Source organism: Gavialis gangeticus, unplaced genomic scaffold (genome assembly GCF_001723915.1).
Source record: "Gavialis gangeticus isolate Ggan-Ray unplaced genomic scaffold, GavGan_comp1, whole genome shotgun sequence".
In the NCBI taxonomy this organism is placed as follows: Eukaryota; Metazoa; Chordata; order Crocodylia; family Gavialidae; genus Gavialis; species Gavialis gangeticus.
In genome coordinates, this window is record NW_017729011.1 from 10,610,117 (window position 1) to 10,621,458 (window position 11,342).

Sequence of the window (11,342 nt, forward strand, 5' to 3'; positions counted from 1 at the left end):
CCAGCACCATACCTACAGGCTGGGGAACTCCCTTCTCATCAGTGTAGAGGCAGAAAAGGATCTTGGAGTCATCATTGATGCCAAGATGAACATGGGCCAACAGTGTGGGGATGCAGTCAGGAAGGCCAAATGCACCTTGTCATGCATCCACAGATGCATCTTGAGCAGGTCCAAGGAGGGGATCCTCCCCCTCTATGCGGCACTGGTCAGGCCGCAGCTGGAGTACTGCGCCAGTTCTGGGCGCCGCACTTCAGGAGGGATGTGGACAACATGGAGAGGGTCTAGAGGAGGCCACTCGCATGATCAGGGCAGCAGGGAAGGCCCTACGAGGAGAAGCTATGGGACCTGAACCTGTTCAGCCTCCACAAGAGAAGGCTGAGAGGGGAATCTGGTGGCTGTCTATAAACTTGCAAAGGGGGACCAGCAGGCAATGGGAGAGTCCCTGTTCCCCCGAGCACTACGGAGGGTAACAAGGAACAATGGCCATAAGTTGACTGAGAGTAGATTCAGGCTAGACATCAAGAGGCGCTACTTCACTGTGAGGGCGGCTAGGAGCTGGAACCAACTTCCAAGGGAAGTGGTGCTCACTCCTACCCTGGGGGTCTTCAAAAAGACAATCACCTTGCTGAGGTCATTTGACTCCAGCATCCTTTCCTGACATGGCAACGGGTCGGACTTGATGATCTGCTTAGGTCCCTTCCGACCCCACTGACTATGAAACTATGGCTGTCCCACCTGCCCCAGCTACCAGCTCTTAAAAAAAAAAAGCCCCCACTCACTGGATGCTGCCAGTTGGGGGGCAATCCCGGCTGCCCCCCACTGCATGGAGGGCTCTACACAAGCCCCTGACCCACACCCCCCTGCTGTCCCAGCCCCCTCCACGGCTGCCTACCACCCATCCCAGCTCCGGTCCTTTAAGGAAAAAAAAAAAAAAAACCTGAGACTCACCAGCTCTTGCAGAAGCTTCAGGGTTTTGGGGAGCTCGTGGAAGTCCCCCAGGTAGCGGGGAATAGCAGGGATCACCTCCCTGCTGGGGTGAGTTCAGAGTTTTGGGGATATTTTTTCTTAAATGGCCAGAGCTGGGGTGGGCGGAGCACCCAAGGGGGGGGCAGGGGGCTCATGCAGGATCACCAAATCAAATCACTGTCCCCCAAAACAGCCAAATCCGAATCCGAAGTGAATACTAGCTGCTTCACACAGGCCTATCAACTATACATTCTGTAACCTCGAGATGCTTCAACCAGATTTTCTCTTCTCAGACAAATAGCTGGAAAAAAATATTTTCTTCCTTCCCCCAACATATGGCATTTCCTCTCCAAGACTGCACTGACTGGGCATCCTGTCCCCCCTAGCTAGAGAGCCCTACGTTTGCTGACCCACAGATGGGAAAGCAAGCAAGCTGTGGGGTGCAGGCAAAGGCAAGATGGTGTAGGGCATCTTTTTCCAAAGAGCTCAAGAGAGGATCTGATCCAGAGGTACCCGGCTGCTGGCTGACTTCTGGCACACTGCTCTCCACCAAATAGTGTTGTTATGCCACTGTGAGAAAGGAGGGGAGGCGTGTGGTACTGAGTGTGTCTAGACTAGGGACTTTCAGATTAGATGGACAGACCAACCTGGAATCAGGGAGGAAAGGAATAAGAGAACAAAAGGAAGGGCAAGGAAACAAATCACTCTTAGGGCCAACCAACCTGAGCCCAGCCCTTTCAGTCTGCAAGTCCTTTCAGGACTGCTTTGACATGAGACAGCTACAAGTCAGCCTGACATACTCTTTGCTTCCTATCAAGAAGGCAGCCAGGAAACCTTGCTCCATGGGTAGTAATTTGGGGAGGATTTTGTTTGTTTTTTGGGTTTCGGGGGGAGGGGGGGGCTTTTTCTTTTCTTTTTTTTTTTTTTTTTAACATACTAATAGCATAAAAGCAACAATTTGAAATTGCAAACAGCTCTTAAACACAAATCCCTTTTCCCTTGGGAGAAAGAGATGGCACAAAACAGTAAGGAACCGGCAAACAACCCATTTGGAAAAAATCCCTTGTGATATGGGGACAGAATGAAGCTTGGGCTGAGCCCCATCGTGATGCAAGGAGGGGGAAGTCATTCTTAATCTCTCTTTAGCAAGCTGGATCCATCACTGAGCCTCCCAGCTAAACAGAGAGGCGTGAATGGAATATTTTATGTATATTCAGGAAATCAGATGATGCTTGTTTATTAATATTCTGCAAATGTAACTTTTTTTTTTAATGTAGTTTTGATTTTGTTTCTTGTTGTCCCAAAGGAAAGCTTCAATAAGGAGAGAAAAGCGGATTGTTGGAATGTGATTAAGGAGCCTTCATCTGCCGCCCAAGCTTTCAGCCCAGGGAAAGAAAGGGAATTTGTTGTAAAAATGTCATATCAGGGCACTGCCCGCAGCTCTTTGAAACACTCATGCTAAGGCTGCTTCCTAGAAAAACAGCCCCATAGCTCATAATCAAGAACTTGGCAGGTATCGTTCCAGATGTGAAAAGCAGCAGGAGGATGGAGAAACTTTATGTCAGTTCAGCCCCTCTCAAGGATGCCCTAGCTCAAGCCTCTACTAACTAGATTTGTCAGTAGAGGTGTTTATTTAGGATGATATCTCCTTCCTCACTCCAATGAAGAAGCATTTTCCTTCACATTCATGCATGCTCAGGGTACAACAAGCCCTATGAAGCATTTGTTTTAAAAGGAAAATATCCCGTTTTCATGAAAACCCTGAGTATATTCATCCAGCTCCCCCATCCCCAATTTTCCAACTTCCCAAATATCACACAGATCTTGCTGTAAATTCACTGAGGCAGGGACCTCACCTAAACATCATTCACACTCACAGGGCTACATAAATACGCAAAGGGCTGTTAGGTACTGCCTTTGTCCCATGGGTATGCACTGGAAGCATCTTCCCAACTCACTCACTTTGCTGCTGAAAACAAGGGCTAGTTTGTAATGCCGTCACACTGTGGCCTTTTGGCCACAGGAGTGGCTGTGACACCCCCTAGTGGCCCTGCAGCTCCTGCCTGGCTCAAACTTTAACGTCAGTCTCCTGAGATTGCTCTCCTGCCATGCCTTATTCTTAATATTAAAGGTTAGTTAAGGGAGGCTGCCAACAAGCCTTAGAGTGAGCCTTGATCCTAATACTTTCCCACTGGGTCTCAATTTAGCCTCAGGCCTGATGGATCCCTCTCAGCTTGACAAGGTCCCTGTAGAGCAGCTGTAGCCTTAAGGGCAAACTGAATGGCTCCTTTTCCTCCCCTACACTACACCCCAAGCCTCGCAGATGTTACTGTAATGAGGAGTCACCGGGCCCCTGGCCCCTGTCTACCAGCCTCCTGGCCTCCGTATGGCTGTGCTCCTCTTGAGCGCTAGGCCCCCTGGCCCTTAGCTTGCTGTGCCCTTCTTGGGCACTGGGCCCTTGGCCCCCATATGACTGTGTTCCTCTTGAGCACCAGGCCCCTGGGCCCTATCTCATTGTGCCCTTGCAGTCCGCCCCTCTCTGAGCTCAACAATAGTTCAGGCCTTGGGCCTGCCCCTGGCAAGTCTCGAAGCTATCACATTCCCCATGGGTACTAATGGGACCTCCGTAACTTCCCCTTACAGTCCCAACCCAAACCATCAGTTTAAACAGTAACATAAGCCATAAGCCCCAGAGCTATAACAGAAACACAAACAACAACAGAAGCAGCCCTCTGCTCCTTTAAGAGGGAAAACTTTTCTCATCTCCCAGAAGGCATACCTTCCAACCCAGTGCTATACCCTAGCCTATACACTCAGCCTCCAAGGGCTCTTGGGCCATCTGGTCATGCACACAGCCCCTCCTCCAGGCTTTCAAACCCTCTGGTCCCGGCTTGCACACAGCCCCTCCTCCAGGCTTTCAAACCCTCTGGTCCCGGCTTGCACACAGCCCCTCCTCCGGGCTCTTGGACCCTCTGGTCCCATATACAAAACCTCCTCTGGGCTCTCAGACCCTCTAGTAGGCACCTCAAACCCTGTAGGGATGTACATAAAACAAAGGCCACTTGCTTGTAATTCAGCCTTTCTCTGCTCAGGGACCATGTCTCTGTTCCCTAGACCTGCAGAATAGTTTAATTAAATCCAGGTCCCTTCAGGAGCCCTGTTACCCTGTAGCCAGGAGCTCCTCACTTCACGGTTGCTGGGGGGAGACTCTCTGACCAGTGCCAGCTTTGAGCTTATATAGCTCCAGCCTGAGCCCTCTTCTAGTCAGGCAAGTCCCTCATTAGCTCCCCTCTGCCACCCAGAAGCAGCCTCTCAGGCTGCTCACTCTCAAAGGAGTGCCCTGCCACACACACTATCTACATAATCTGTGTTCTGAAGGTGGTCAAAGCACATCCCAGTCCTTTGAGTTTGCATGATCATGCAAAGAGTCTCCTCTTATGTCCCTTCTGCCATGCTAAGCAGTGTGTGAAACAAGATATCCTGCATAACCTTCAGTCACTAAAGTACAGTATTGGGTGGCAGAAGAACAATTTTAGCATAAAAGGGTGGTCTGAGCAGCTACGTAGCTTTTATCATTGTATAATGGAACTGTGACTGATGGGAAAACTCTAGGCCAATATAGAGGGCTTCTGACAGCACAAAGCCTTCCCCCTAAACCATACTGATGTACTTGGTCAATTGAGAATATCCTATTTATTAAGGACACTGAAGATGCAGCAACATGGGAAGCAGGCCGTATTTAAAGGACTGTCACATCTGCACAGCTAAAGGATCCCAGCGGTTATAAATCCCTCTAAAATACTCAGCCCCTTGTTCTGATAGCAGGTTCTTGCTCCTACTTTGCAGAAACAGGCTTTTAATCCCTGGAATTAGGCAGCTTCCTGCTATGTTTCAAATGCACCAAATTAAGGGCTTCTCTAACAGCTGGTGTCTTAATGCTCAGAGAGGTTCTTGAATATCTATGAAAATCAGAGGCAAATTACATCTTTTAGTTAATAATTTCTTCTCCATTAACCTCCTTCTCTTTTCTTGTTAGGAGATGATGTAATGGTGTTTCTACACCATAACCCTCTGTTTACACCAGACAGAGTGACTAAAAGAGAGAGCACTGAATGTGTGTGCACACATGTGGGGTGTCTCATTTTTAGCTAATATTCCTGGAACAAACATACTAATCTTAAACAGGAAACAAAGCTGGCACCAACCTGAAAGCCACAGGGAACAACTTTTAAAGCAAAAGGCATTGTCTTCCTCAGCACTGGGAACACTGCATAGTATAGGAGTCATATATATTGCATAACATTATAGAGGTACACAGGATAGTACAGTAGAGTGGAATTCCCTGCTGCCTTTGCCCACACAGTCGTGCCTTCCTGTAACTACTTCTCTTTTCTGTTCTCAGTGGATATTGCAAAGGCCTCTTGTTCTATTCAGAGCCCACGTGCCAATGTGACTACCCCCCGGAGACTCTTTGGTGTAGTTTTGCTGCATGCTTTCATCTCAGAGCCATTTTGTTCCCACCCTATGCAGTGAGTGGGCCCAGGGCCAACTCTTCAGCCAGTATCAACTGACATAGCTCTATTAGTTTCAATGAAGCCAGGCTAATTTATGCCAGCTAAGGGTTTGGCCCTCTGTTCTTAGATCCCTGCCTGCAAGGCACCTGGCCAAATTTTCCAGGCTTGGATATGTACTAATCATCCCTGCCATTACGCCCCAGCTAGGTTGAGGTGAGAGCTGTGCTGGTGAAGTGGGCTTGGAAGTAGGCATGGATACTTAGAACCTGTATGTGCCCAAAATGAAGACACAAAGGCTTTGCACAAGGCCTCTCCAGTGTTCACATCAGTTGGAGAACATATACATAAGGGCTTCCCTCCCACTACCCCTCCTCCTCTACTTGGTAATTTCCAGATTAATCCCTGCTACCAGAACTGACTGACTGTCCCCAGTAAATGGCTTTTTGGACTGTGACACCTGGTAGGGTTTGAGAGAGGTACAAATGCACAAGTGGAAGAAACAAATGAATGACAGAAGCTCACAGCTACGTCACCTGGATCCTGTTGTGTTTCAGGCTACCAGGTGTGGAACATTTCTACAGAAGTGAGAAATATTTCTGTAGAACATACTTGGGTAAAGTCCTCTGTGGACTTCCCAAAGCACTTGGGATGCCCAGCATAGTTCTCTGCATCTTCCCTTTCTAGATATGACCTTCTAATTAGGAAGGTCATCAGGTAGTAATGGAAAAGAGGTACAATGAGCCTGCCTGAGGGAAAGATTGATTTGGGGCTGCCTGTTGCTGACACTGACTGGGGACCTGGAGACTCACCAGAGATGCACCCAAGAAGTCCCATGGCTGGGTGGTCTTTTAAATCACTTTGGGCTATAGGCAGCTGGCCATTGAAGTCAGGAGTGAAGGGAAGTGTCTCCCAGTGTACAGCAGAGTTACAAAATCTTTTTTGTGACTGATACTTAGCTCAGAGGACAGCTTCTTGCCTGGCTTTTAATCCCACCCCAGAGTGAAGCACACCTGGCATGGTCAGATAAAGGAGGCCTGGGGCTTTTTAGGTTTCATATAAACCAAAGAGCTCCAAACAGCCTGAGAGCCATGCTGAGATGGGGAGGCAGTTCAGTCCCTAATCACTTGTGCATGTTCCACTTTCTAAAAGCATCTCTCCTGTCAGAATCCATCCCTGGTGCCGTGATGCTGAAGGAGAGAACACGCCTGTCTCAGAGTCCCTAAGCCCTGCTCACGAGATGTGTTTGCTTTCAGGCAGCAATAAACAAGCCCTTCAATCAGAGCACTGTCTGTGCAAGGAGAAGGCTGCCTTCGACAAATCCCTCAGCTCCAGTGCAATGCAAGGAAAGGCCACTCTATTAGAGGAGCTGGAAAGGAAATTAAAGCTCCAGCAAGAGGAAGCCTGTAGTCTGGAGACTGACAGTGCAGGCTGGGGCAGGTGATGACGCATGGAGAGCTTGAGTGAGGTTGTAGCAGGCACACAAGGGGCTTTTTAAGCTGGTGGGTTTCATGAAATTCCTGGCCTCTCTCAGCCACCAGGAAACAAAAGCTTACAGCAGAGATTTTGGATGCACAACCCTCCCTCTGTTTTGAAGGCTTTGCCAGCAGTTGTCATTGCCACATGGTACAAAGGGAAATTAAAGGTGAGAGTGTTAGGAAAATTGCTTTTGTGTGTTCAGTTCTCACTCCTGCTGATCTGCCGACTCCTAGCTGCCCACCACTGAAAGCAGTTGAGCCCTCAGCTTTCTATTGCCTTCATCCATGCAGATAAGTAGCAGGAGTTATAGAGCCTCCAACAGCACGGTGAAAAGCCAGAATTCAGTACAATACACTGCTTGGGAGATCTTATACTCAACTGGAAAAAAAGCCCCGAGTCCAAGTTTTCACACATAATGCCCACTGAAGTCAATGGGAAGAACATGGCCTCAGCGTCTTGGTAAAAAAATCGAGGTACAAGAGAGACCTTGTAAAAAAAAAAAGAATCAAGGTTCACCTGTAGTGAGCAGGCCTGCATTCAGCCTTGACATGCTTTTGTGGGATACCAACTGATTACACTTAGCCCAGATCCTCAGTTGAGATAATCTCAGCGCAGCCCCTTGAAAATCAACAGCTGATGACCATGTCACAGCATGCGCTACTGTGCAGAGAGAAGGAGAACTTCACAGGTCTTGTTCCTCCTCACACTTAAGTGAGTTGCCACACTTCCCTATGGGCACATTCAACATAGAGCCCCTCCTCTCCTTGCATTTGATCCCTTGGTGTTGCAGTATATTCAAGGTATATCTGACAAATACAGTGACACAACATGACCAGAGAAAAGTTGGGGAAGTACCTGAAAGTCATCTGGAACACCTGGCCTTGGTTGACATGCTGGCTCCTGTTGTTATATCCATGCAGCATCTCACCAAAGAGGGTGTCATTAAATTTAGCATCTGACTTCAGGCATTTGGGGCCCTCACAGATGTCGGACAACATGATGCAGGATTTGCCATCTGGGGCCAGCTTGTACTCCTCCACGCAACTGAGAAGCAAAGAAAATGATGTTAGACAAACACACACATAGCAAGCACCAGGAAACACAAAACCCACAAACAGAGTGTAGCATAGACAGAGTCTTCTCAAGGGAGGAAGCCAACATATTAAGCCTAACTGAAGTGAAACAAGCCGGCTGATTAGGAGGAAGAGATGGGGATCTGGAAAACTGGAATGGAACAAGCTACATAAGGGAGCCATAACACTTAAAAATGTACCAACCAGGTACATGGAAACCTTATGAAATATGAGTATATAGTGTTAGCCTTGATCGTCTTGACTCTAGGCTGGGGACAGATCCAGTAGCCTAACAGCTGCAGCTTGTTAGTCTCATAGCATCAGGGATGATGCTCTTCAGCACCACAGACAGCTGCAAGCCCTGCACGTCTCCCCTGCGGTCTACTTTGTAGACTCTACAAGGGTCCATGGGCAACTAGTGCTAAGGCCACAACACAGCGTGTTGTACAAAACTCAATCAGGTGTGGGCAGAAGAGAATTCAGCTTAATATTCCTACCTACCCACTGTGTGCATGAAACAGTGGGTTTCATGCAACAGTGGGTGCATGAAACAAAAACTTATTGCAGTACATGCCAAGAAATCAACATGAATCATGTTGGGCTTGAGGGCAAACTGGGCCTGAGGAACAATGGCTATTTAACAGCATCTCAGTCCCACATACGTCCTGCCAAAAGACACACACAGGTACAGACGTGTGCACTGGTGCCCCTCCAGCAAACAGTAACAGTAAGTTCTGAGATGCTGCCCCTTTTTCATTTTAGCCCTCCCAGGTCTGAAACATATGAACCAGCTCCAAGTGTATTTTTTTTTTTATTCCTCTCTTCCCACTTCCGGCCCCACTTTTTTTTGAATGTTATGCCCAAAGTGCTTCACAGAAGAGTATCACTGTCCCTGTTTTACACTTGGGGAAATGGAGCCAAAGAGAGGAGAAGGAACTTGTCCAAATGCAATTCAGCAAGACCACCCACACTGTCAGGAACAGAGTGCTCACCTGGTGGTCTATACCTGCTTGAGTTTAACAACTTTTTCCCTTTATCCCAATTTCCCTTCCAGGTAGCCTTCCTAGCTGCTGTTCCAGGTTGATGAGGGTCCGCTGATTCTACCATTTGGCCCTTTCTCCTCCTACACGGGCCTCTCACATGGCATTCTGCTAGCCCTCTCCTCCATGTCCACCCTACTCTGCTGCCCTTCCTGATTTTTTTTGCTTTTTTAATTGTGACACTTCCATTCTTCCACTGTGCTTTACCTTTCACTACCCTGAGAGGAAAAAGCCCCCCTATCCAAGAGACAGCAACCCCACCCAGGGGTTAATCAGCGTAGCCTTATACCCATTAATGGGGAGAGAAACTAAGGAACTGAGGGGTGAATTAAATTTAGGATCGTTCTTCTCTGCTGAACAATCTCTGACACGGATTCCTTGATATCTGGAAAACACACAGGACCACAACCCTGCTCACCACATTTCTGTACTTCTACAAGCTGATTTTGTGGTTGAGGAAGTGAACTGGAACCAAGGTCAGCCACAGACTCCATGTGACCTCGTGTCAGCCACTCGTCGTCCCAGTGCCTCAGGTCCCAGATGACATGGAGATAATAGCTCTGCCTTCCTCCTACTCATTTTTCTAACTTGACTGATATTACAACTCTGGCTAGGGACTGTTGTGCACTACTGGTGCACTCCCCCAGAAAAATGAGCCTTTGATTTTTGGCTGGGTGCTGGAAGGATTATACAATCTTTAAGCCAACACCTTGCCCTGTCCCTATGGAGCCTGCTTGGCCTAGCTAAGCCATTTCCCCTTGCCTTTCCCTGCACACACAAACACATTCTGTTCGAAGGAAGAACTTTGCTGACCGAATCTTCTGCTGAACCCACCTGGCATCCTGAAAAGCCTGTGCTGGAGCTGATGAGGCTGTGTGCTCTTGCTTTTAATAACCCAATCAGCCCAGCCAGGAAAGGAAAAAAGAAAAAGGGGTGGAATGAGGAGAAACTAGCTGACAAAGACAGTCCCTCTGGGGAACTGTGAATGACTGGGGCTCTGCAAGGTCTCTGCTGTCTGTGCACCTGGATGTGTCAGGAGCTGACAGAAGTTCCTCTGAGTTACTTTTAGGAATTTGCTTCTCTGCTGCACAAGCCATGACTCATGTGTCCTTGAAGGTCAAAGTGCCCTTCTGAGCAGTAGCAGCCACCAGACAAGAAGCAAAGAGCATCCAGGATGTTCCAGAGAGCCTGCTCTACAGTGCCTATACTGCCCTTTCTGCCTGCTGGAGCTGGTGGGTGATTTGCATTTGGGAACCCCTGGGAAAAAAATAGTGAATGCTTGGCTGGGTGTGCGGTGCCATTCAATAGGCTCTTTGAATGTGCATACAAAGGGTGAATGTGGCCGATGCCCCTTGCTTCTCTGGGCACTGATGGAAAAGGGATTTGTGCTGCGTGAGTGGGACCAGAGGAAAGGAATGACAAGTGGGCAAGGCATGTACACCACAGATGCCTGAGGTCCAGTCCCTCTGCAGCTGAAGAGACTCTAGGGCAGTGATGCATGAAGGATTCCTGTGAAATGCAGCATCCAGCCTGACAGCAGCAGGCTCCAAAGAGACAGGAATGGGGCGGGGGTTGTTTTCCCACTCTCTGAACCAGACGGGACCTACCAGATTCTGGCTGGATCTCAGAAGCACTGTTGTTGCAAACAATTGTAACCTCCCCTCCCCACTTCCAGACAAGGTTCCCTCCATTTAAAAAAACAAAAAAGCCCTTTGGAGCAACTGTTACAGATGTATAGGGCTGCAGCTGCTTCATGTCATTTACTGAGCAAAACACATCTCTCACTGATGGAGAGACAGTAATGGCTGCTAAGGCCTGGCACAACAGGAGCACATCAATGAACCCAGCAGCTTCTGTTTAGGGCGATGGCTTTCCACTTCCTGAATGCACACCCCTCTTCACCAACATGGTTAGCTGTTTGCTACATGCTGCCATGTTCCATGTCTATGCATGACCCAGCGGGTGCTCTGTTTTCCTATTTGCCTGGGAACCACTGACTGCTGGCCTTTGCCTTGCTTCAGGATGGGGACTAAGATACCTCATGTTCCCTGCTTCACTGATCTGGTTGCTTACTGTAACTGTGTCTAGTATGGGAAACAAGCAAGAGGAACTTACCCTCCTGCTAGCTAACACAAGCCTGGACATAGTGGGGCTCACTGAAACGTGGTGGGACCCAACGCACGACTGGGCGGTGAATATTAAGAGCTATAGGCTGTACAGGAGGGACAGGACAGGGAGGAAAGGCGGGTGTGGCACTCTACATTAAGGAGGAA

The 11,342-nt window shown here is 48.5% G+C and overlaps 1 protein-coding gene across 1 annotated transcript in view; it reads right to left on the bottom strand.

Annotated features, from left to right (window-relative positions):
• ASTN2 (astrotactin 2) overlaps positions 1 to 11,342 on the bottom strand; it is a 644,195-nt gene that overhangs the window by 277,188 nt on the left and 355,665 nt on the right. Inside the window, 1 exon segment of the mRNA XM_019510513.1 lies at positions 7,812 to 8,000. Coding sequence (XP_019366058.1) covers positions 7,812 to 8,000 — 189 coding nt within the window.